Source organism: Cebidichthys violaceus, unplaced genomic scaffold, assembly GCF_023349555.1.
Source record: "Cebidichthys violaceus isolate CVI_PGR_0920_01 unplaced genomic scaffold, fCebVio1.0.p SCAF_7, whole genome shotgun sequence".
NCBI classification, from domain to species: Eukaryota; Metazoa; Chordata; class Actinopteri; order Perciformes; family Stichaeidae; genus Cebidichthys; species Cebidichthys violaceus.
In genome coordinates, this window is record NW_027176927.1 from 8,959,599 (window position 1) to 8,987,168 (window position 27,570).

Genomic DNA, 27,570 nt, shown 5'->3' on the forward strand with positions numbered 1-27,570 from the left:
AGTCTACAGTACCTGTACCTGGTTAAGTCTACTGTACCTGGTTAAGTCTACAGTACCTGGTTAAGTCTACAGTACCTGTACCTGGTTAAGTCTACTGTACCTTTTCCTGGTTAAGTCTACTGTACCTGGTTAAGTCTACATTACCTGGTTAAGTCTACAGTACCTGTACCTGGTTAAGTCTACAGTACCTGATTAAGTCGACTGTACCTGTACCTGGTTAAGTCTCCTGTATCTGTACCTGGTTAAGTCTACAGTACCTGTACCTGGTTAAGTCTACAGTACCTGATTAAGTCGACTGTACCTGGTTAAGTCTACTGTACCTGTACCTGGTTAAGTCTACTGTACCTGGTTAAGTCTACAGTACCTGTACCTGGTTAAGTCTACAGTACCTGATTAAGTCGACTGTACCTGTACCTGGTTAAGTCTACTGTACCTGTACCTGGTTAAGTCTCCTGTACCTGTACCTGGTTAAGTCTCCTGTACCTGGTTAAGTCTACTGTACCTGTACCTGGTTAAGTCTACTGTACATGTACCTGGTTAAGTCTACAGTACCTGTACCTGGTTAAGTCTACTGTACCTGTACCTGGTTAAGTGTACTGTACATGTACCTGGTTAAGTCTACAGTACCTGTACCTGGTTAAGTGTACTGTACATGTACCTGGTTAAGTGTACTGTACCTGGTAAAGTCTACTGTACCTGGTAAAGTCTACTGTACATGTACCTGGTTAAGTCTACAGTACATGTACCTGGTTAAGTCTACTGTACCTGGTAAAGTCTACTGTACATGTACCTGGTTAAGTCTACTGTACCTGTACCTGGTTAAGTCAACTGTACCTGTCTTTTTGGCAGCTGGCTCGAGAGCAAACAGTTTGACTGTGACCTTGGGTAACATCCACTGCATCCAAAGGCTGACCTTCCCGCTGGTGCCTCCGATGCTGCTGGTTTTCTGCTCCAGAGTGACTGTGTCGGCGAACGGGCCGTCATCTCCAGCCGGCACAGAGTTGCCCTAGGGAGTCAAAACAGGACCTGTTCAATCAGGGCTGGTGACAAGACATGATTTAAGGCCAAACGTGGCACTACCAATAGGGCTGGGCCATAATTCGATATGATGATTTATCATCTTTCCGTGGAATTGTGATGAAATCATATATCGAGATATCCTCTGAATTGATATCAACAAGCACTGACTCAAACTAGTAACCAATATTAACCAGTAACTATTGTCTTAATCTTATAACTCTGCATTTGTGTGCATGCATGTAAACATAGTAAGTGTATAGTTGGAAATATTTATACATTATTTTTCTGTTCTTGGTAAAATGAGAAAGTTGTCAATACCTTTAATTTGTCAAGTATATAATTCACACAGGAGTTTACATTATTATTCTTTCATTAAGATTTTTTGTATTAATTGTATTACCAGAAGACATGCTGTAGTGTATCGTGAAGGCTCGGACACTCTAGGGACCGCGCCCTGTGTGACAGTTGCACCGGGAGCAGGGGGGCCCGGGGGCGCTGGACAGCTCACGACTGATTATATACCGGTATTGAGATATAAAACGACCAATATCGTGACAGATCTTGACCGTATCGCCCGGTCCTAACATGAGCTTGAAGACCGTGACATTTCAAATCAACTAACTGAAGGGAAGAGAAATGTCTCGTCAATGTCAAAGCCAACTCACTTTTGAATTAGTAGGACTGGATCGTTCACAGTCAAACAGACCAAAACAAGAAATTACATTTTATGAAAGGCTATATACACAAATTGACCTTAAATTTCTGAAGTTTGTGTCTGACTGTCAGTTTGTCTATCTGCTTGTGTTGGTGTCCTACCATGTGTTCGTGTGAATGTGCATGTGTGTTTCAAAGCGCCGTCGCCGTGTAAGTAGCCGCGACAAAGCAACCGCTGGCTTCAGCTTTCCTGCCTTTTGGAGCGTAGATGACATCAGTGTCTGGTGAGCAGAGCTCTGCTCAGAGCTGAGCGACGTGGTGGTGGTGGTGGTGGTGGTGGGGGTGGGGTGGGGGGGGCATTGTGTGGAGCTGTCACTGGTGTTAACCCCAAAACTAAGCCACCAGCACCCACGTGGCCTGCTTTCACTCAAGTGCGCCAGGACACACACATCTTGCAGCTTGTGAGAGAATGGGAAGTGAAGGGGGGGGGGGGGGGGGTGGAGGCAAGCAGGATGCGGCGGAGGAGGCGGACTTCTGTGAGCTCTCGTCTCATTACTGCGGGGTTTGGCAGGGCACCGAGGATGACAGCACTGGGGACAGTTTTGTATTTCTCCTGCTCTCTTCCTGGTTTCATCTGTTTTGATGAAACCAGGAAGGTTTTGCGACTGACTCGGAGAGTGAAAAGCCTGCAAACAAACAATATGGCAATCTGCAGCTCTGGAATGGCGAGGCTTCACTCTTTCCACAGGCCTTTCCCTCCATCGCGGCGTGGTAATGACAGATTGTGTCATGGTTGTCGAGGCTGGCTGTGGTCGACGAGGAGATTATCAACCATCTCAATTAGAAACCCCACAGCTGCTGGCTGATTACAGCGTCTTAAAGAGGGTCCAGATGAGGAAACTATGTCCCTGCTGAGCATTTTGGGGAGGGGGGCATGCTAAATTGAAAATCTAATTTCATCGCGCAGTTGAGGGGTGGCTGACAGCAGAGCTCAATAACAACGCATGACAATGATATAAATAAATGAAGGATTATACCGATTCAAAAATAGATTCAACGAAGTGTGTGAGGACCGCCAGAAACAGATGAGAAGCATGTGCTCCGAGGGAAGCATTATCTATTTAAGAATTTAAGATTTTAAATCTAGCAGATAATAGAAAAATAAACACCAGGAATGCACCAGAAACACAGGCAGGAACTTGGCACGGCTGAAGGACACTGAAAGCTCTGCAGGCATGGGATATACAGTCCTATACTAGATCAAATATACAGTACACTATATAACATGACTTTAAGCTTCATAAAACTCAGAATGATGAAATAAAATACTGTCCACATGGGCAAAATCACCGCAAAAAACGTAATCACGTAATTCCCCCAGAACTAGCATTTACTCCAGTGTCAAGCAGTGTCATTGTGTGTTTCCATGGAAGCAAACAGCCAAGGTGTGTGTGTGTGTGTGTGTGTGTGTGTGTGTGTAATAACAGTGACGGGCAGAGAGTAATACGAGCCAAGTAGTAATGGTGTTCAGTCAGTCTCAATGAGAGATATTCTAGTGTCAACTGCTATTTGGGGACGGATTATTGTCGAGCTGGAGTCAAAACATGGGCCTGTGAGTGTGTGTGTGTGTGTGTGTGTGTGTGTGTGTGTGTGGTTTGGATTGTTTACTTTACAGTTCTGGCCGGTCGGTAGGATTAGACTCTGTAATGTCATGTGTGGAAACAGGAGCCAGCCGCTGGCGCTGTGGGAAGCTCAGACCACTGTGTACTATAGCGTGGTTACACTGGAGCATCGGACACCCGGCTGCTGCTGCTCGCCAGCATGAACCGCTGCTGTCGCTTCGAAACTCCCAGTCTCTCCAACAACAGCCCATTATTTTTACCAGGGTCAGTGATTATTAAAAGTAGTGTATTCATTTTGTGATTTAAATGGAAGTTTATTGTTAATTGTGAACAGCTTCAAATGAGAGAAAATCTGCCTACTTTAGTAGAAAAACTGAATGAATGAATGAGCTGAATGAATACCTGGAATTTAAATACACCCAAATTAAGAAAGAAAGTTGAGTACTGTAAAAGTGCATTTTTAAGATCACATGGATTTCAGTGTCAATGACACAAGAACAATCGAGTTTAAAAAAACAAAAAAAACATCACTTATTATTTCCAAAAAGCCAAAGTTTATGTTTTCATGAGTGACAGGAAATTCCCTCCTCCTCTTATGAAGGTGAGGCCTTGAAGAACACATGTGGTGGCGTGGCGTTGGTAGAGGTGGGCTCCGCCCGACGTTCCTGAACTGCCAGATTGGGCCCCCAAACACACACACACACACACACACACACACACACACACACACACACACACACACACACACACACACACACACACTCTCTCTCTCTCTCTCTCTCTCTCTCTCTCTCTCTCTCTCTCGCTCTCTCTCTCTCTCTCTCTCTCTAAGAGAGAGCTATTTTCCCACACCTCCACAAGCCAAGCTGTAAAGTATACAGTTTAATTCCTGGGCCCCTGCGGCATAAACGGGCCGAGGATCCCGGGGGTTTATTTTCTTTGCAGAGTTTGTCTTTGCTCATCAGAGAGACCCAAACATTGGAAGACAACAGCAGGCTGGGAGGTGTCGAGGAGAGACGGAGGGAAGGGGGCAGATTATGGGGGCCGAGTGGAAAGAGAAGGATGGTTTAGGGACAGGTGGGAGGATGGAGGGTTTAGAGATGAAGATAGAAAGGCAGGACAAAGCAACCAGTGCACTATGGTGTATCATATATACATGTCACAGAATATTGTGTGGACTCAATAGCTGCGGGGGGGGGGCTGCTGCCACTACTGCTGAGACTTATCAAAACAGCTCCTACATTCTTGCTCAATCACCTAGCCTCCCAGAGGACTAAACACTTCTAGCAGTGTTTGTACTTAGGTAAACAGTGACAAGTGGGCTGTCGGGGGGCCCTCGGTGGCCTTGCTATAGCCGCGCTATACCATCACCCCCCCCCCGCCGCTGCCACTGCCGAACTGAACCGCTGCCACTTGTGATGCAAGAACACACGCGGAAACAAACGCAGACACAGATGCACGTCGACGTATGAAACACTTTGGTTTCCCCCCTGTGTGTGTGTGTGTGTGTGTGTTCTCACACGGACACTTTATTGGCTCCCAGGGCGGTATGCTGTGACCACCAGGGGCCTGTCAGCAATGCGAGGCCCCTGGTGGTCACAGCATTAAATCCCCGGGCTAGGTGCCAGTGCTTAACAACACAAACACTCATCAACACCGTCATTTTTACTACTTCACACGAATGTACACATCCATATTACGCAAGGCCCCGGTGGCTAAGGCCCCCAAGGTCCTGGACTCCCAGGTGGACACTGCTGCTGCTACTGTAATAGACAGGAGAAAGAAAAAAAAAACCTGCTGCCACACTGTCAAAGCCAAGGATAAGCATCACCTAGGAAAAAAAAAAAGAAAACACTCAACATTTGCTGTTGCCCCCGAGAAGCTCTGAAGCTCTCCATGGGCTTTGCTCATGCCTGCACGCACTGCTACGCCTCATCCTTCACTCTCCGTGTTTGATATTTTATCTGAGCGAAAAATGTAAATACAGGTGATTGTTTTCCCTAAATTAAGAGGCTAGGTTTATACTCAATCAAGCCCCCAGCTTACATGAATCAAACAGAGCTCACAGCCTATCTGGAGTATCTGTTCTGGGTAAGAAATAAAACTATGTACCAAACACAAGCACTGATGAGTTTTTTCCAGCTTTGAAAACCCATCCCAAACAAAACAGATTTCTTTTCAGACACATTGCATGCGTTAGCGCTGAGTCAACTCCTCAAAACAATAAGTCACCGCCCCAACCAGACACGGTGCAGCTCACATCCATGTCTGTCCCAAATACCATCGCTTCCTCATTTCATCCTGTTCGTGCAAAATCTGAAGAAATTCACCATGAGATATGCTGCTGAAGAGAGGACGGACGGACGGATTACCCAGAAACATAATGCCTCTGGCCACGGCTGTCACCAGCATGGAGACATTAAAAAAATACAATATTTTCAATTAAAATAAGCAGGAGAATTATGTATACAACACAGGCTTAAATTATACGTTACACAATGAATGACGATAGAAGTTCAAAACAGCAGCAGTAAGGTAAGTAAATATATAAATATTAATAAAGTAAAAGTGTAAGCTGTATTTCTAAGAAAAAGAAATGAGGAAAAAACGCAACCTAGATGTGCAGATCCACGAATCACTCAAAAAAACACTTAACCGACCAAAGTGAACAAACCTCGGTGGGGGAGCCAAAATCTGCAGACGGGCTGCAGGTGCTGGTGTCCGGCAGCGCGGTGCCGGCGCTGCTGCGCACCGGGGATGACGGTGCGGCACCGGTGGGGGGTTCTGGGATGCTTGAGGTCTGACGCAGGATGCCGTGCCTCTGGAGACGAGCCCACGTGGAGCTCCAGCTGAGCAGGAGCTCGTACAGCAGCTGGACCTGGAGAGAGACAGAAGCAGAGGACTTTAAGTTGCAATGCTAGATGTCGTACTTCACACTGGTTGGGATGAATGTACGGAAAAAACTATAGCGCGGGATCGATCCATCCATTTCTTTCAAGCTCTTTCTCCCTACACACACACACACACACACACACACACACACACACACACACACACACACACACACACACACACACACACACACAGATGTTGACCAACAGCTGAAAACACTTCAATACATGAAGTCTGCTGCGCCAACTGAGTGCCTTAAAAGATAGACCGAACGCACCACAAGAAGCCTTAATATTTGAAACCAGATTCAAATTTGTCTTTGCCAAGGTCTGACTCAAGCAGCTGCACTGGGGAGTTCTCATGTACTTCTTACTTCTGAGGCCATTACCATGATTTTGCTTGGCAGCTTTGTAGTTATGTGACACTAAACCTAGTTAAAGTTGAGAGCAAAGGAGGAAATATTAGCCAAAAACCGGACCACTATATCCATTCTCATTTCTTTCACTGTCCAATGTAACTTTGTGCCTGTCGTCCATCCTCATTTCACAAAAGTCACGTGAAAACCCATGTCTTCATGTCTTTAATCGACGGGTGATCATTTGCGAGGCATAGTGAAATTTGTTATCCATAACAACAAAAACTCCCAAAGAAACACCCACAGAGGAAAGTTGAGTTGTGTCATCAACCCCCCCCCTGAAAAAAACTCACCACTGTTAGGAAAAACCGAAGGCTCGGCGTCAAGTGTTCTCAACTATTTATCATGTGTTCACATGAATAGAGGGCCTGGGTTAAACAACAACAAAGCCAAAAACAAGAGTGGAAAACATGAGGGGAAGGCAGGGGAATGTGATGCTTCGGTTATTCATGCGTTCACTCCGTGTTCTTTAGAGAGGAGAGAGAAAGAGAGAGAGAGAGAGAGAAAGAGAGAGAGAGAGGGTGAGAGGGAGGGAAAGAAAAGCGACGCTCTTTCACAGTGAGCTAATTTCTGGATTTCGAACGCTTCGCTTCTGCGGCCAACTGAGCCCTCAAAAGCAAAAAGGTGCACGGACACATGATCGCACACGCAAAATAGCTCTCTCTCTCTCTCTCTACTCCAAACACATTTCTGCCTGCGCACGCCTGTTAGCGCACACATTACAGGGAGGCCCTCCATAAATGAGCATAAATCAAAATGAAAAGCAGCACAATACATTGCAGCTGGGCCATTTTCAAACATGTCCAGGAAGAGCCGCTTACGCCGATCCGGCGGCCGTCCAGGGTGCAGGGGGGCCAACAGCTGTCTGCCATACTCGACCCCGACTGCACCGCCGTCAGGAGAGGTGCTGCTCCACGCTCTCGTCCCGGAGAGTCTGGGGGTCCTGGAAGTCCTACCAAGCACAACAAGGCCTACTGCACTCAGCAGCAGATGTGGAGGAAGCAAAGAATGCTGAGAGACGAGAGAGGGGAAGGGGTGAGCACAGTGGGGCTGAGATGAAGGGGCATGACAGGATCTCTGTTTTTAGCCGAGTCTGGGGCCCAGTTTTTTTAGTTAATTTCATCCGTCAACTAATTCCTTTCATGCACCCGCTCATATTTTGTCTATTCTCACCACACTCTATCCTTCATATCTTATCTTGCCTCTGCCGTTTGCTCTGTCCTACACCTACTTCCTGCTCATGATATCCCTGATTTGTGCAAAGTAGGGTCAGTGGGTTTATCTCAGCTACTGCTGTCAGGCTCGGCCACACACACACACACACACACACACACACACACACACACACACACACACACACACACACACACACACACACACACACACACACACACACACACACCACATTTCAAGAGTCGGGAAAGTGCGCAGAACATTTGGAGGGCTGGGTTTCTCCAAAGACCCGTCACCTGCGAACCGGGAGGTCTGTTCATCTGCAGTGGTGCAAACTGGAGGCTGAACAGAGGCTTCAGCAGTCATTCATAAAAACACAGATGAAAGACGGGACGGCATGCGGACAGTGAGTGTTCTATGTTCCTTTATCTGAGCGGTACGTTTATAGAGACTTCACAGTAAGGGAAATGTCGGTGAGTACGCGTGGTAGCTGAGAGGGTATATGTGTACATGTGTACATGTGTACGCGTGTATTAGTGTGTGTGTGTGTGTGTGTGTGTGTGTGTGTGTGTGTGTGTGTGTGTGTGTGTGTGTTTACTGAAACGCTTGTGAGGTCACGTGTCTAAGGTCAAAGCAAACGCTGGTGCTGGTGCTGGTGTGTGCGTATGTGCGCGTGCATGCGTGTGTGTGTGTGTGTGTGTGTGTGTGTGCTGGTTTCAAGGTGGTCCTGATAAGGTATAAGTGCAGCTAGCCCCATCCTTCTGACAGCCACATGAATCATTCATGTTGTATAAATCAGGCTGTGAATGGTATATGAACAAACCTCAGTACAAACCTTCACAATATAGAGATATGAAACTGCAATGTTTGGTGTATGTAAGAGCTACTGAAGTGGAGATTTCTGGATTCAAATTAAAAAAGATATGTATTGATATACAATACACTACAAGTGAATATGGTAATAAAATGAACTACTAGATATCACCATGAAAGTTCCCCATTTCATAACTTACATTCATATTTTTTATATTACAAGTTTCCTGAATGTTTTTTTGTGTTTGAATATGCAAATGAGGCATTATCTAATGGTATCTTTTGGTGAATTTAGGAGAAATCACAAATAGAGAAAGTAGTAAAATAAACACCTAAGTGTGTCTTGTGGATCTTTTCTTTCCACAGGTCTGAAAGAAGGCATGTTATGGAAGCTAAATAAAACTAAATCAAAATGAACTAGTGCATGAAAAGAACACATGTTGGAAACATGCTGATTGTCCTGTGCTCGCTCTTCATTTCTATGCATACATTGTGTGTGTGTGTGTGTGTGTGTGTGTGTGTGTGCCTGGTTCATTTTTCTCTCTCTTCTAATAATGCTTATCCCTTTATCCTCTCAATGTTTTCCTCAACCCTTTCAAAGACACTTACCTTACTTCCTACTATGTCTTTGCTGCTGTTGCACCCCTAATAGAAATCCATTCAGAAACGTGCCCATTCACGTGTACAGTCACTTAGACACACAGATGACAAAGCTCTTAAACATGACCACCATGACACCTGTGGCTGCCTGTAAACATGTCAAATAAAGAAAAAACACCCCAAGTCTCGATTGTTTCACCCCAGTTTCTAAAAATATCTTTGTTTGTGCCATGAAGTAATCCACTGCATATTATGGAAAATGTGATTTAATGTCACAAAAATTAAGTGTAGATGCCAGGGGAAGTTAAGAGGCCAAGCTCTTTGGTTTTATTGACTTTAAACGTATTCATGTTTCAAAATGCTAGATGTAACTCTACCACCCACACGACTCCGATCACAGTGCTCTCATCTCACCGTCACGGTGGTACTTATCGTGCAGCAACTATGCAGCGCTCTGACAACCTATAGTAAACGCTCCCACTCATGGAGACGCTAATTAGAAAGAGGAGTGACAAGTGTGGGGTCTCTTTTGTTGTTCTGGAGTGGGTGGGGCTGCTCTGGCAATCGTTCTTAAAGAGCTGCTGCATGACTTCAAATGGTACAATATGAGATTATGAACCCCCTTTAGTCAGAAATGTAAAGTCTGATAAGAGGAGAGGACAGGAGGTAAAGGGGAGAGAGGAGAGGAGATAAGTGAGGACACAAGAGAGGAGAGAAGAGGAGATTAGAGGAGAGGAGAGCAGTGAAGAGAGGAGGGGAGAAAGGAGTAAAGAAGAAAGGAGAATGAGAAGAGAAGTTTTCATTGGACCCAGAAACTAATAATGACTCATCATATAATCGCAATAAGCCCTCCCAGCTTTGCCAGACACAGGCACTCCATTTGAACGGGAGAACGGAGAGGAAGAAAGAAAAATAAACTTTTCCTTTAAAAAGCGACCAGCTCTCCTCATCCCTGGGAACGTTTTCACCACCAACGGATTAAGGTCTTTCATTTGTTTGTCTGGTACCAATTCCCCCCAATATCACCATGGCTCATCACGGCGGTCAGAGACATTTAACAGCGCAACCACTCAAAAGGTCGCCCCAATTAAGTGTTTACAGAGGAACCTAATTCAATACAGCTAATTCAACTGCGGAAAAACAAAACATGTGTAATGGCACATGTAGATGTGATTAAAACCAACACGGAGACCTAACGGGGGAGACAAACCATTTCCAATCCGACCATATTCATCAGGCTCTCGCTGGAACATCACAGCGCACAGTAAAACAATGATGAGGAGTCTCTCCTCCGCTCAGACCTCGAAATATGGGACCGGAGCAAACAAGCAACACTCTTGTTTACGCTTCCATTCTCATGAAATTGATGCCATGTAAGAAGATGAGGCAGTTTGTTTATTGGAGTCAATCTATATGAGAGAGAATCATGCAGGGGGCAGGACCATCCTGCCAGGGTTCGTGTGTGTTCGTATTTCAGGAGAGTTCACGACAGGGATGATTTGTGTAAATAATATACATGCAAATCTGACGACTACTCGGTGAGATCCGGCGCCGCCTCACTGACCTGAGGGTTGGAGCACTTGACGTGGACGGGCTGCAGATCGACGTGGAGGCAGACCACGAAGGAGTGTCCCCCCTCGGAGCAGCTCTGCAGCTTGTGGGACGTGACGGCCAGCGTGGAGGTGCAGCCCATGGGCTCCAGCAGGCTCAGGCTCTGCTGCTGTCCCAGCAGCGTGTACACGCTGAACTGACTCAGGCTGACTGACCACGGGAAGGCGTCACCTGGTGGGAGACGTGAGGGAGCGGTAAGAAGAGGGACAAATAACAGGTGTGAGGGATGAAGTGGTAGGAGAAAGATACGTTAGAAGAGATGGAGAGAGGAGAGGGGAGGAAGGAAGGAGAGAGAGAGAGAGAGAGAGAGAGAGAGAGAGAGAGGTCATGTGAGGGCAGGCCAAGTCATTGTATTATAGAGAGGAAGGCTTCACTACACTTTTCTTTTCAGCAGCTGAACCAGATCAGAAGTCAGTCGTGTCGGCATATGTATGTGCACATTTGATTCTTCTTTGCGACCTGCCTAATCGGATAGTGATCGTGGTCAAAGAAGCGGCTTAAAGCGGTGGATACTTTTAAATCCTTTCCTATAAATGCTTCACAATAAAAGCCCCCCGCTTATTTTTGCTGCTTACTCTTCCTCCCTGCAATACTAGTCGACTTTGTCTTATTGAAAAATAGCCACTGAAAAGCTGTGATGATGGAGACCTGTCCACACCTCGCTGAGGTCCCAACTCATTGGGAGCCAGGCCACCTGACCGAGGTGGGCCGATCGAACCCCAATGCGAGGAAAGAGCGGATCTCGGAGCGTACAGACTTGACAGTTAACGCGTCGTGGCACGTTCGGATGAACAAAGTCGCACTGAAGAGACAAGTGTAACCATGGCCAAAGAGAGATGCAAGAACATGCAGACTAGATTTGGAAAAGTGCAATTGATTAAAACAACAAAGCCAAAGACTGCACATGGGATGAGAGAGCTCATCATTAAAGATGTAATAAGACTATCAAACCCTCTACACCCAATAGGCAGGAAGAGGATCCCACGAAAACACATGTAGAATGAGTGTCTATTCTAAACCTGTGGGTCTGAGACAGGATGGCACACTGGGAGAGCTCGAGCTTGTTCACTTGCCAACCCTGGTAGAACGCTGAGCACGGGGCCGTGGAGAGCACATTTCCCATGCACCACGGGCTTTGAAAGTGAGAGATGAAGAGCTTTTCAAAGGGTAGGAATGAATTACTAAAAGCAAACGGGTTGTTAGTTTTTACGGCAACATTGACAAGGCTGCTGATGTCACTGTTTTTTCTTCTCTCTCCTCCGTTTTTTTTAAATCTGTTTGCCCAATGCTGATGTCATTGAAGAGTTTGAGAGAAAAAAAAGAGAGGAGGAGGAGGAGGAGGAGGAGGAGGAGGAGGGTCCCCCCCTATATTTTTCTTCTTCTTTCTAAGAGAAAACACTGAGTGTTGCTTATGTCAACTCTGCCCAGGTGTGCACGCCACATGTGCAAGATCTATCTCTCAAAGTCGCTGTGCTTAAGTTTGTTTGTCTTTTGTCATGGTAAATGAGTAGTGGTGGGTCAAAGGTTGGCTCGGTGTTGAAAAGAACATAATGATGATGAATTCACATTATGTAGCCTTTTGCTATTATGAAAGCATTCATTTCAATTATTAATAAAAGCATGAGCAAAAGAGTAAAGTAGATTTTTCCCACCCATTAAAATATATTTTCCAAGACTCCCATTTATAATGAACCTATCGCCGTCATTGTTTTCCAAAGGGCGACATTTTTGTTTTCTCCTTCAAGCTTTCAGATCAATCTTTTTTTTTGACCCCAGGTCATTTGGCGTAGTCCTCATCTGGTCTTGTGTGATCTCCGCCCAGCATTTGAAGCGCTCTAATTAAAGCTGAGATGTCGTCAGATATAGTACCTTCCTCCAGGATGGGCTTGGAGACCACGAAGGGGAGCTCCTGCAGCGGCTCCATGTACTTGTGCCCGGCGCTGAGGACGCTGATCTGCGGCAGGCACACCACCAGAGTCCCGGGCATGGAGGCCTGGTTGTGGTACCAGCTGCGGATGGTGCCGGGTATGTCGCCGCAGATGATGGTGCTCGGGGAGGGGAGGCTGTCATTGGGCAGGAACACGCAGCACGACTGCAGCTCCAACTGGAGAGGTGAGAGAGAAAGGAAAGGACACATGAAGTCATGTTAGTTGATCTTCCTCGGCCTCCCTTTATCACGCTCAGCGAGTGCTCAGAGGGCGCTGCTTTGTGGCTACATCAGAGGATGAGGATTGCAATGGAAAGAACCAAAGGGAGAGTGTGTGCACAACTCTGGGTGTTGCTGGAAAAGACTGAACATGCTTAATAAACCTTTCCTTGATTTGAAAAAATGGAAAGAGTCGATCCCACATTTAGTGATGCCCACTGTATGATACTAAACTCTGCTATACATTAGTATTACTTTCCTGCTTTAGTAGGATTTGTCTTCAAAAAACTAACAAAAGTAGAACGTGAGACTTGGAATGCATTTTTTAAAACCAATGTGAAATTCCATATTCAGGAAACAGAACTCCTTTTACAACTTTTTTTTTAACAGTCAAATCTTGAACTTAAATCATATTTGAAGTATTTTTAAAAGGGTTGGAGACTCATTCCAGCTGCATTGTGTCACGCATATCTCTCTGTTCACCAAAGAAAAGAAAGAAAAAAAAGTTGAAATTTACAAGCCACTAGGTCAGTAACCAGTAGCAAGTAGCCAGTGAGTGTAAGAGTGAGCAGTGTCTCTGCACTGATTTAAAAGACCAGTTAACAGAACACAGAGGAGCGCAGGGTTCAGGGGTCAGACAGCAGCATGTGTATGTGTGTGTGTGTGTGTGTGTGTGTGTGTGTGTGTGGGTGTGTGTGTGTGTGCGTGTACGTGTGTGTACGTGTGTGTGTTAGTCAGAGAGCGGCTCGGTTTAATGCGCTGCTACACTGCACTACTCTGCGTACCATTCACACACAAATGCACAGACACACATTCGTCCTCCACTCCAATCTTCATCTACAAAACAATATGCAACCTTCTGCTAATACCACACACACTAATGTTGGAACGCCTCTGACAGGTCTGAATATGGACGCCAATTCTGGGAGGGAGAGAACGGCAGAAACTGAGAAAAAAAAAATAGAAGACTGAGATAGAGAGATGAGAGATGGAGAGATGGAAAGAAAGAGGGAGGGATGTAGTTACACATTCATCTCACGCTGCTTCCTCTTTTGATTACTCTTCAAAGAGAGGGTTTGAATCGGAACACTTCTGCACACTGACACATAAGGCCTTGGCCTTTTTTTAATTTCTTTTTTTAAGAGTCGGCACGCAGGGAGAAAAGCCATCGACACTGCCTGGTCTGCTGCAGATCTTAGCGGGGTTAAGCTGTAAAGCGGGCCGACACACGGAAAGCGCCGGGTTCAACGCGGTGACTCCGGTCTGCACCTTGAGCTCACTGCCTGAGGCTAACGCTCTCCTGCTGGACATCCTGGTTCAGTCACATTATTACACATGATCTTCTTCTTCTGCTCAGGCTGATACTCAACAAATGGCAGTCAGGGGGTTATTTATTGTAGGGCCTCATAAACCTATACTGTAATACCAAATTATTGTTATTATTACCAAATATTATTTCATCTTATTATTCTATTCTATTTTGTGTTATTATCATCATTAACTATGCCAGAAACAATAATACATATTATTACAAGTGACCAGTACTCAGTGAGACATCTTACTATTACTCAGTTTGTCTCAACAACCATCTAAAAAAGCCAAGTAATCAAATAACATCTTTACTTTAAAGAAACCGTAACCAGCAAATGTTTGGTATTTTTATTTAATAGCTTACATAAATAAGGCATCAACATTGCCATTGATAAATTATAAATTGATGGTTTGATTCATTGACCAGAACTAATATCAAATGTATGCACGCAGATGTATATCCCTGCGTACACGAGTAAGATTAACCCCATTACTGTCGCAGATAAATAATCACACCGCGTTCAACCATAACATGTAGAAAGTAATCTTATACTTAAACATTTGCTGTTTCAAATGGCTCATTTCAGAGCACAGCTACACTACCACACAGGCCGACTGTACATGAGCTACTACAGGGACCTACATGATTTTAGTTCCAATTCTGTGTCTGATGGTTGACTAAATCTGTCACCATATATCAAACCTTTAAACATAATCATGGGGAAATATTAAACTGTAACATAAATGCTCCCAGATGAGAGTTGACCCTGGTAACAGACGGGTCCATCTGTGTTCGAGAAGACGGCTTTTTATTTCACCAGACATTTCGTTTTACATTAACCTCTTTTTTATTTTATTTTTATTTTATTTTTGGATAATCTTGGCAAAATTAGAAATTAAGTAGAGTTTGTTAGTAACTATTCGGAAAGGGTGAGTTAATACTTCAGGTCAGCCAATTTTCTTGGAGAACTCGGCAAAAGAAAGAGGTTTGGTTCTGAGAGGATGTACATCCGTCTTGCACTTGAGCATAAGCTAGCCCCGTAGCCGAGTGTGTACAATAAAACATAAAAATCAAATACCCCTTTATGGTGTTTGCTTTTGACTTTATAATGCTTTGCTGTTGTTCCCCATGGCAACCCAAAAAACCCAAAGATGACGTCTAGTGTGTGGTAGCTGCAGACCCACATCACACGGTGAAATACTAACAATGATCAGATAACATCTCACAGATGACAACAGAGGGAAAAGTTGAACAATTGAACGGCGCTCACCGGGCACGGCCACCGCTGTTTACACAAAGCTAAGAAAGCTCAAGATGCTTCAAAGGGCCTGACTGTGTCATGGGGGGAAAAACTCCTGTCAGTGCTACAAAAACACTGATACAAAACTAATTCCTCCCCCCCCCCCTTTGGTGACAGCAAATAAAAGCCACAAGAAAACACAGAAACAAACATGTTGTAATTCACATTGGCTAAGTGTGATGGCGAGGGCGGCGAGTAAAGAAACGTTTGCTTTTCTCCTGAGTGAGGGAGCCGAGGTCACCAGAGCAGATAAGAACAGTGAACGCCATGCACCAGGGGGACCAGAGGCTGGGGCCGCTGTTGAATATTTGAAATGAAATCGCACAGTTGCTAGAAGAAGGATGACGGCACAGAGAGACATGAGCTGTAATGTTAGTCACATATCTTGCCAGAGTCTGGATTAAGTCGTGCTAAGGTCTGTGGGGCCCCAGAGTCCATGGACAAACTTCTTATTGTAATCCATACCTACTCCAGGAGGCAATATGCTTCCTGGCTGAAGTTGTATCCCAGACAAATATGGTAAACAAGTAAAATGAAAATATAATGAGAGAGAGCCTGCCTGTGCCAAGGCTGCACAAACGTCGACATTTGTTATTTGTATCAAAGAAAACTTTAAGGAATGTTTAATCTGCCTCTGGAGCTAAATACCAGTCAGCAACCTCCAGTTCTGAAGAGTGAAGCCAATGCTGAAGTGTCTTAAAGCTGCATTCTCTCTAATGCCCAGCAGGGGGCGACTCCTCTGGTTGTATAGAAGTCTATGAGAAAATGACTCTACTTCTCTCTTGATTTATTACCTCAGTAAACATTGTAAACATGAGTTTATGGTCTCAATCTCTAGTTTCAAGTCTTCTTCAATACAGCATGATGTTCATTTAGTACATTATGGTCCATTTAGAGTCAAACAGACCATAAAGCAGAGTATGCTTTAGGGCGGGCTTACTGTGATTGACAGGTCACCGCTACCAGAGCCGTATCTGCGGTCTCTACGTCACTCCTTCGCATTCCAAATATGGTTACTTCCATTTATTGGTTGCAAAAAAGCAAGGATGGCGATGATCTTAATCTAAGATGTCAACTGTCAAAACGCCAAACTCAAGGCTTCAAGACGGCGGTCCACAAACCAATGGGTGACTAGCGAGTGGATGATATGGAGATTGTTACTTTGCACAGCAGCTAGATTTTAACGATGGCACAAGAACATGACGCGACACAGAGAGGCAACTGTTAGTTCTAAACAACAATGGCGGCTCTCAAAGAGGTTAGCGTAGCTGAAATAGCATCAGTTCTATCAGAACTGGAGATCATTTCTTCAATGAAAGAAGAGCATGAAGGCTTTTCTCAATAGAAAATATGTTTTCACTCTTCTCCCGACTGGCTTCAGTAAGAGTTTGATTGACAGATGGTTCATCCAATCACCTGCCATGTACTTTTTGACAGTGCCTGCCTTCAGTTTCTAATGACGGTTCTGTGAAACAAGCCATCCAGCAGGTCAGATTAGATATATTGTGCTGAGAGACATACAGACAGTTCTGGGACCAAACTGAGAACCTCCTTGGGCGAGGTAAAGAGAGAGACTACACACCCTGTTTCCGTGTACCCCCATAGTGTCATATTATATTTTTCATCATGTGGGGGCAATGAAAAGCTGGTCCTCCTTGAACACTGCATGAGAAAACAGGGATGTTTCAAAATGACTTCCACCCCCAGTTCAATGAAATGATGTGTTCGCCATGGAAACCCTCTGGTCTCCCAGTCACAGCAAACCACTGGTCATTTGAAGCCTTCGTGCCGAACAAGTTATGCTGGAACGTACTCAAAACACCAGTCAAACATATTGACAAAAAAAATTTAAATGCCGGTCCCTGGTTCTGCGGTTGTGTCACCCATCAAGGAACGTGAACTCAGAACCCTCTGGGGCTGAGCCCCACCCTGTTTCTGTGGACTACCGCTAACAGCAGGTCACCCTAGTTTAACCTCGCAGGCCTCTCGTGTCTTGAGCTGTGACTCACACACACACACACACACACACACACACACACACACACACACACACAGTACCCAAACAAAGGCGACAGGGGTAACAAAGGGCAAGGAAGAGGAGCGCTGGCACCGCCGAGCAGCGCTGACAGATCCAAAAGAGAGAAATAGTGTGAGGTCAGAACGTCCCATATGCATCACTGCTTCGACTGCTGCCAAAACCACTGACGGCCCTTCTCCCTCCACCCCCCTAAACTCATCCATGCCTGCTGAGGTCCTGGCTGTCTGTGTCCAGGTCTCTCACCATGACCGCGCATCGATTCGTGGTGGAAAGTCTGCGTTAAGAGATGCTGCGACCGGAGCAAGGAAAGGAAAGGAAACCCTCGAGGAAGGGTAAGAGGAGAGAGGTGGTGGGAGCAGAGGGGGAATCCAGTGTTTGTGAATGGTTGCATACACAGCCAAAAAAAAAAAAAAAAAAAGTTGTCTGTACTAACAGGTCAAAGTGGGAGTGTATGTTTCATGTCACAACTTCGGGGGTAAAAGTTGAGTTGAGGTTGTGCAGGGTCGTGTTTGGTATTCCACACAATTGTGTTTAACAGCTCTGTAACAGGCCAATAAACACAGCACTGGAAGCAGTTAGCCTGTGTGACAATGTCCCCCTACTGCGAGCTGATAGGCATGCCAGGTTTGTGTGTGTGTGTGTGTGTGTGTGAGTGAGAGAGAGAGAAAGCATGCTCAATATCCTGAATGACAGGACAGGAAACTGACCGGTACGCCAGGTCGTCCTAAAACTTCTTTGCGTCACACGCCCGGGAAGCAGAGGGCAACGTTTGCGGCATGTCACTGTATTTACAAGCCACTCACAGGGGCTCAGCAAAACTAAATTACATTTGTATCCATAATAAGATGGTGAGAATGTATTTCTTTTCTGTTTGGGTAGACCCGTGGAAAGGCAGCTTTTCCAAGTATAGCAAGAGGAAAATTCTGAAATGATTTTTTAAAAATAGAAACGAGGCACAAATAATATCTGAAAGCCAGAGGCATAATTGCAGTGTGGAATATCTGTTACACAACTTTACCCTCTGAGGGGTTCGGGGTAATGTGGAATAAGACTGCGGCACAATGTGACAGAGAGACGGCCTCTGGAAAGGACTCAGGTACAACAAACAACAAACGCAGCACGGGGCCACGCGGAACTTTTACGAGTGTGTATGTGTGACTCATGTTTTAACAATCACAAGGGGTCGACTTTCATTTGGGATTATGAGAGGGGCATCTGGAGCTCGACCACATTATGGGGGACTCGGGATTATCGGAGGGATTTGGAGTCAAGTTGAAGCCTACTGTTAGAAGATCAAAAATGGCAGGTGTGCTCATATGGTATATATGTCACTGCTGAGGGTTCAGTGGGGAAAAAGAGGAGTCAAAGAGTCATCATTTCTCATTCCTTTCGTCCAATGACATCATGTCCTGTCAAAGTGAAACAAAATCTTTAAACATAACAAATGGAGTTAAGTGTCAGCGGTGGGACTGGTTCAGTTACCCACTGCCTCTAATGACGGATTAATTCAGGAAAAAACACTGAAGGACGCTGTGAGTGAGTGAGTGTGTGTGTGTGTGTGTGTGTGTGTGTGTGTGTGTATTGAGGCCAGGGTGTATCACTCGCAGCACACTCTATTAATATACTTCAAAAACAGCCGAAACGCTTTTCAATTTTGCCCAGGAAATCTCCGTTAAAAAAAAGAAAGATTGAAGCCAATCGACTCCTTATGAGGCTGCACGCGCCAGGCTTTAACTGTGAAAACATGCTCAAATGACACACTTACTAAAGCACACACGCACGCACACATCATATGTGCGCTTGCATTGTTTCACATGTAAACTTTAACACAACCCCTTGCAAGTGCAGTTATCAATCGTTTAAAGAAAAAATGAAAAAGCCCATTCAGATTCAGAATGAAAAAGTTAAAACACGTAAAACAAAAAAAAAATGTCTTCAAGCCAAAACACCTGAATTAACATCTCCCGTCTTCTTTTTCTTCAAACAAGCGCTGCTAAGGCAAGCCCCCCCCCATCTCTTTTTAATATCCTTGCAAAGACTTGATGCTGTGCTCACCACTTCCTCTGAAGGATGGCACCTGCAACAGCAATGAACTCAGTTACCACAACACTGCTCAAGTTATAAGGTTATATCCCTCTCTGTACTACTGCTGGCTGCTGAGCTGGTTTAGTTCAGACGGCAACTTCTTGGTCTGAAAAGTGTCTTAAAGCTGCATTCTCTCTAGTGTCCATCAGGGGGCGACTCCTCTGGTTGTATAGAAGTCTATGAGAAAATGACTCTACTTCTCTCTTGATTTAGTCCCTCAGTAAACATTGTAAACATGAGTTTATGGTCTCAATCTCTAGTTTCAAGTCTTCAATACAGCATGATGTTGAACATTTTTGGTTGCCTAAAAATGTGTTATTCAGCGGTGGTTGTACTTAGCTCCGCCCTCTTGTGTCATTACTGGTTGCAAAAAAACAAAGATGGTGGCGGCCCAAATGCCAAACCCAGAGGCTTCAAAACCGTAGTCCACAAATCAATGACTACTTCCCCTTCTTACATACATTCCACGGTTTAGGGCAACAAGCTGGCTGCTGCATACTTCTCACTACTCATTGAATCAGAGACAGAACAAAGATTGTGTGTGCTGATTGCAGTTTTGAAGATGCATTTTCCTCATCGCTGCCTTTCATCAGTACTTCCCTGGTATTTGGAGAAATTGTCTGTGTTGTCTGGCTTGCTCATTTAGAGATGAGAGAGCTGACAGTACACAGCCATGGGGGGACCGGGACTAGCTGGAAATAATATAGTCATCTAGCTCTCAGTACGCACTGACAAACTCAGTAAAAAGCCTCACGGCTCTGAAGAATGAGCGAGCCAGTGGTTTTTGAGTGACAGCGTGGTTATTTAGTAGGTGACCGTTGCTTATCCTGAGACTTAGGCCTTGATCCTTTCCTCTCAGGCCTCTAAATGAACAAGGATCTTCTTACACTTTGATCTACAATCACACAGGCTCTAATTCAATCTGGATTCTGGATCAGGAAGCCAGCACATGCTGTCGGGAGTAAATAAATACTACTAGAAAAGAGACAGGCGAACGAAAGAGCCAGAAACATTGAAAAACCTGAAACATATCCATTTGGAAAGTACTTTGATTAAACGTTAAGACGCCTGAAGACTTTTTTCTTCTTTGTCTATTTCTTCCTTCTCATCTCCGCCTGGCGTCACATCACAGAGTTCTAAATATGGGATTGTTTCATTCTTTGTGGCAAGTCCTGCTCAGTTTTATTCCTGATCACATCCCCGCTCCGTCAGATAGCGTTCAGAATCCAGCCACATGTGTGGACCCTGTTTCAAATCTTTCAGTCTTAATACCCCGCAAAAAGCGTCCCCTCACTTCGTCGTCTTCTGAGCAGTACTGGGAGCGTATGATCTGCCTTGTGCAGCATTTCTCCCTTGAGTCTTTGTGAAGACGGTTTATCTGGTTCCAGCAGAGCAGGTTCTAATAGAGAGGAAGCTGAGGGCCAAACACACTTAGTCTTTAAAGGGCTGGGGCCATGTGGAAATGGCCTATATAACCGCAGGAGGCTCTTAGGATCGGCCGGGCCTCGCCAGTAAATGACAGAACAGTGAGTTGGACAGAGGACAGCCTGTCTACGCTGAGGAGCAATTTCAGCTGTGAGTGCATGATTCTCAGATTGTCATTCTAAGAAGTACAGTTAAACGTTTCAGACGTGGAGTGACTCTGCAGTAAAGGTAGAAAGTCCCGTCTTGTGAAAGAGAAATCTGGGATTGTCGCTATAACAACAAAGACTACAGAGTGCTGCAGGGATGATGCATTTTTGTAGGCCAACCAGGAATCACACTGGTTCCCTCAACACAAAGTCAATGGGATTTTTCCATTGGATTTTGAATTATTGCAGAAAATAAGCTTTAAAAACAAGAATTTATGATACCTACACATTTTGTTTATCAAGATAATCTTCACAAATAAACACCATTTTTATGGTATTTGAAGCGTGAATGCAATCAGCAGAAGAAAAAAGCTAACATTAGGCTATAAACGAAGTACGCCACTTAGCAGCAACCGCCTTTTTTAAAGCTTCAAAGTTCATCAGAGGGGTATTTACTGATGTATTTTATGTCAAAAAGTGCAAAAATGCTGACTCATTTATTGGTTTTAGGTCTCATTTCTGCAGCTCTGTACTATCACTGCTTAAAACAGTGGAGAACATGCATGAATGGTTCCAATGAGAGTGAGCTTTTACTATCTGAGCCACCTTTCTCCTGTGTAAAGTGCTGTTTATCAAACTACAGAAGAGTCTTTTACTTTCCCTTAGCTGTCCTCACTGAGCCCGTGAACTTAACAAACCTGGGCCTACTTTCTTCCTGTATTAATACAACAAAGACATAATACTCGGTGCATGCTCTCCTGGAAACATATTTTCAGCAGGACAGCTGTGTTGCTACAAACTCCTGACAGCATTGAATACAATCTCAGTCACAGTCATCTATCTTGGACCCAGGCAGTGAGGGACGTGTCTGACATTTGTTCAGTGGTGCTGTGGTCAGATCCGCTGTTGAGGCTCATTGTTTTCACTTCACCGCAGGGAAGAGGAACGGTGAGGCCCGACTCTGTGCAGACCTCAGCGCAGCACAAACCCCGTGGGCCGAGATCACCTCTTCGCGGAGCGACCCCACAACACGTGAAGCTCAAACACGCGTAAAGTTGCGCGCTCGAGTACGTACGTGCTGACACATTTTTCCCCTCATTTTCGCTTTTTACACACAGGAAATCACCCAGAGATAGAGGAGAGGAAATTAGAAACACCCTCCCAGCGTCCTGGGTGAAAATATTTGCAACTCCGGAGCAGAAAAAAAAAATCTCAGAGGAGAGATCTGCAGCGAACGGAAAACACATCCCTTTGTTTTTAAAAACCTGATAGCTCTCCAAATGTAATCTTCCTGTGCCTGCACCAGACGGGACACTGTGTTTCCTAAGTGGCCGGTCAGATGAACAGAAGGTCCACAGAGCAAAACCCCCCCACTACACAGTCTCTCTGGATAACCCACCCACTGTTAACCTTCTGCCCCCCCCCTTCTGCACATCCTTTTGCATTTTCAGCTCCGTCCAAAAACACATTTGTAATGGTGTAAATAGTGTCTTCCTGTAAATGAACGTGATTAATGTGTGTATCTGAAGATGACGCTGCACACATGTGTGTTGCGGTGCAGGGGTGTACACAAATTACGTTTTTTTAATTCCCCTGCGACCTCGGAAAGCAGCTCTCCTCCCTAATGTCTATGAGAGAGGCATCCAAGCGTGATGCCTCCTGACAACAGATAGGCCGGGTCTCACCCACACGCCACCGCGAGCAATAAGCTCGTGGCCTGGCACGGCGGCGCAGCCAGGCAGCCAGCCATCCCTGTGGCCCCGCATTCCTCCGCTCTAACACTGCTTACAGAAGCTGACAAGCGCTGGAGGTCTCCCTGGCCGAGGTGGAAATCTGCAAAAATAAACGTTTTAGGTGACATGAAGGCTTTGTTTGTTTCTGCTGGGCCCCGGCTGTTTGTGTTAGCGCGGTGGGTTAATTGCGACTTTGATCGCTGCGTTTATTGATCCAACAGTGGCCTAAGCAGCGCGGCCGGCCTGGCTTGGCCCTGTTCCCCCCCACTCCATAATGGAGGGGGTCTAAGGGGAGGCCATGCCAAACTAGGGTTAAAGATGCACTGGGAGAGGGGGGCCATGACTGGGAGTACTCTGATGTGATGGCTGAGGCCTCCGCTGAACAGGGCCACGGACATTTAGAGATGGGGGTGAATTGGACTGGGCTAAAGGTCAGGCAATAGATTATGCACGATACAGGGTACAGGGATGAGCAATGTAGCAATACTATATCAATACCGTGATATTCATTCAAACCTTTATTTAAGCCTTGAATATCATTGAGGTTCCCTTGAAGCATGACTTGAGACTATATATCGATTTTGGACATTGTACTATTGTAATATAGCATTAATGTCGTGCTTTTAAAGGCTGCATTATAATAAAGTGATGTCATTTTCAGAATTTACCAGACTGCTGTATTGTAACAATATCAGTATCGTGGTATTTGGTCCAGAAATAGAGGGATATCTGACTTTCTCCACATCACCTGGCCGTAGCTGAGAGCTTCGGTTAAAGCTCTCACGTACACTATATGACAGACTAATGGCGAGCAGGTTGGCCTCTGCTTCGGCTTGGTTTATGTAGTGGTGTGGCGGTGTGGCCAGACCGTTTTGCTCTGGGCCAGCTGTAGTGAGTGGAGATGGCTGTGTATGTTGTGCAGTATGTAACACTGGGCCAAGTTAGATCGATTGGTGCTGGAGTGCAGATGAAAAGAGCTTTTATTGGCTTACTCTGGTAAATGTTCACCACTGTTGATTCCTGCGGTACGACCGAAACCAGTAGGCCCAACTGGGCCGTTGTGTAACCTCTGATCTGATCTGACCTGTGTTTGGCACGACTTCCTCCTCCATCCTGAGACAAGCCTGGTGGATGCAATACCCCAACAAACCAGATTCACCTCCAAATTAGCGTTCCACAAACACATTCAGAAGGTCAGGGTGAAAACCACAATCACTTTTCCCTGACAATTTTTTAAAACATCTCAATCTTGAAATTCTAGCTGCTGTGAGTTTTTTTTTGTTTTTTTATCCTGATGAAAATCAGTTCCAGGTCTCCAGGCCTCTGAGGTTCAAGAGGTTACAGACACAAGAGAATCCCGGTAAGCACTTTTCCAGCGTGGCCCGGTGAGAGGGTCAAATACGTGTGTGCGCCTGTAATGGCTGTGAGGTCATCGGCGTATTGACACAGCAGCAGATGATGGGACGGGAATCTGGCCACACACACATGCACAGTGTTCTCAGTCGCTAAATGGCACGTCTACAGTGACATTGTGCAGTCTTCATTTAGATCAGGCGACACCAGAGAGGATGAGTGTGTAATCAGGAGAGAATGTACACCCTTTCTCTCACTATTCCCCCAATACGCTCCTCTTCCTCCTCTCCTCTCCTTCCTTCCACTTTGCTCTCCGGCTCCCCTCTCCGTGGGACAGGAGAGACACCCCAGCATTAACCCTTTATCTTTGTTTGCACTACAGCCAATCAGCACACAGCTTTCTTTTAGCCAACCAGGGACTGTGAGCTAGAATAAAGGCCTGCTCATTTCCCCCGTGCTCTTAAACATAGAACACCACAGTCATTTCCTGTTGTGCCACTGTCAGAATATATAGAATTCATTTCAGTTACATCCTGACAGTAGTCTGTTTGGCAGCATGCAGCAAGGTATGCTAGCATGCAGATGTATATGCACTCAAAAAGGTGCAATACTGTTAGAGATGGGACCGATCCAATTCATTATCGAGGCTCCAGATCCATACATGTATGTATATATATATTAGAGGTGTAACGGTTCACAAAATTCTTGGTTCGGTTCAATATAATACAGTGGTGCCACGGTTTGGTACGGCGCGGTTCAATACAGCAAAAAAGCAGAAATGCCATCAAGAAGTATGTTCTTTTTTTACTTTGAACAATGACGGATTAATTTGTGTACAGGAAGCTGCAGCAACTCCTGTTTTGTCTTTAACACGCGGGCTGCTGTTGTGCTTCAGTGAAAGAAGGTCACTCTCTCTGATCTTTGGAGGAGGCCACAGATCCACTGCACTGCCGTTACGTGACGTTAGATTAATGACGTCGGCCTATTGTGTCGTTACAGTCAGCTAGCTTAGTGTAGTCCGTGACGTCCGGCCGTCTGTTGTCAGAGCAGCAGCGGGTGCTTCGGACATTTGATTCTCTGTTTGGGCTTTTGCTTTCTTTTACAAATCAGGAATTATGGTCTGGAGAAATGGACTTGTGAGTAGTGAGTTGTGTCAAGGGGCTCAATAGCATTAAGCGTGTTCGTACAGCCTGGTTTTCCACTCCAGAGGAGGGTCTCATATCCGCGGCTATAGCTATACCTTTAGCCCTGTTTGAATCAGTAGGAACAGCTACCTAAACGCTGCGGGGAGAGTTTGTAGCGTGTGTGCTGCTGTTGGTTTTCCTGCTAAGCTAGTTTAGCGTAGCGTGTAGAATGTTGTTCTTCCATGATGGGCGTGTCAGATAGCTCGTTGTCTGTTACGTTTGGTGGGTTGCCACGTTGAGCGCAGTGGCTCCATCGAGAGAACATTATATTTCTCCCAATTTAAGCTTTAGCATAAAGGCAAAAGTATTATTCAAACGTATTGTTTGGTTCATCTGGCCAGCTTTGCGTTTTCTCACAGTGAGACTTTCGGCAGTGAGATTCACTTGCTGCTCTCAATAAAGATTCTTCAAATGCTATACTAGCACTTGTGTTGTCAGTTTTTAATTGTGATAAATACAGCAAATACATGGATTCCAGTCAGAGTGTGAGCATGTGTGGTTTAACTCCCAGTGATTTCTATGTTTGAAATGCACTGGGAGTGGTTGTTGTTTGTGAGGGTGATAATTACTACTTCATTACATTCTATTTATTCTAATATGTTACTGAACTGTTGTGATTTAAGTGTCTTAAGTGGAAATCTGGACTAGTTTATGGCCCTATTCATGGCTGGCGCTGGGGCTTGATATATACAGTCAGGGCCATATGTATTTGGACTGTGACACAATTTTTCTAATTTTGACTCCAATGGATTTGAAAATAATCAGTCAATATGTGGTTGAAGGGTAGACTTTCAGCTTTAATTCAATGTCTAAAACAAAAAAATCACAATGACCGTTTAGGAATTACAGCCACTTTTACACAGTCATCCCCATTTTCAGAGGCTCAAAAGTAATTGGACAAACTAACATTATTGTGAATATAATCATTATTTTTAATACTTGGAGGAAAAAACTTTGCAGTCAATGATTGCCTGAAGTCTGGCTCCATAAACATCACCAAACGGTGAGTGTCCTCCCTTGAGATGCTTTGACAGACCTTTTAGTGCAGCCTGCAGTTTGTGGGTCTTTCTGCTTCAGTTTTATCTTCAGTTAGTGAAAAGCTGCTCACTTGGGTTGAGATCAGGTGACTGACTTGGCCATTGAAGAATATTCCATTCCTTTGCCTTAAGAAGCTCTTGGGTTGTTTTTACAGCATGGTTTAGGTCATTATCCATCTGCACTGTGAGGCGCCATCCAATCAGTTTTGTAGCATTAGTCTTAATCTGAAGAGATAGTTTAGCCCTAAACACCTCAGAACTCATCCTGCTGCTTCTATCAGCTGTGACATCATCGATGAACACCAGTGACCCTGTTCCATTGGCAGCCATACATGCCCATCCAAAGCACTGCCTCCACCATGTTAAACAGACGATGTGGTACGCTTTGGATCATGAGCCGTTCCTTTCCTTCTCCACACTTTTCTCTTCCCATCATTCTGGTACAAGTCTAACTTGGTTTTATCTAACTAAAAGTCTAATGAGGCCTTCCTGTTCTTCAGTGTTACCAGTGGTTTGCACCTTGTTGTAAACCTTCTGGAATTAGATTCTTGGTTGTAGACTTTAACGATGGAACGCCTACCTCCTCCAGTGTTCTTGACTTCAGTAACCCAATAATGGCCTCCTTCACTTGCATTGACACCTTTTTGGTCCGCATGCTGAGAGTTCCAAGGACCAACTACCAACTGCAAATATAACATTTTGAATCCTATTTGTCATGAAATAGTGACAGAACAGGCCACATCTGGCCATGAAACTGTTTGTCAGACAATTGTCAAATTACTTTTGAGCCTCAGTAGAAGTGGCTGTAATTCCTAAACGGTCATTGTGATTTTTTGGTTTTAGACATTGAATTAATGCTGAAAGTCTACACTTCAACCACATATTGACTGATTAGTTTCAAATCCATTGGAGTTGTGTAAATAAGCAAAATTAGAAAAGTTGTGTCATAGTACAAATACTTATGGCCCCGACTGTATATATTGATATGAATGTAAAGTCATGCACTTCCTC

General features: G+C 45.0%; 1 protein-coding gene across 1 annotated transcript in view; it reads right to left on the minus strand.

The window, feature by feature from the left end:
• Nucleotides 1-27,570, minus strand: part of LOC137891619 (intermembrane lipid transfer protein VPS13B-like) — a 333,991-nt gene that overhangs the window by 154,579 nt on the left and 151,842 nt on the right. Inside the window, exons 23-26 of the mRNA XM_068736332.1 lie at nucleotides 12,670-12,904; nucleotides 10,754-10,971; nucleotides 5,971-6,174; nucleotides 835-1,006 (exon numbers count right to left, since the gene is read on the minus strand). Coding sequence (XP_068592433.1) covers nucleotides 835-1,006; nucleotides 5,971-6,174; nucleotides 10,754-10,971; nucleotides 12,670-12,904 — 829 coding nt within the window. The remainder of the gene's footprint in view (nucleotides 1-834; nucleotides 1,007-5,970; nucleotides 6,175-10,753; nucleotides 10,972-12,669; nucleotides 12,905-27,570) is intronic.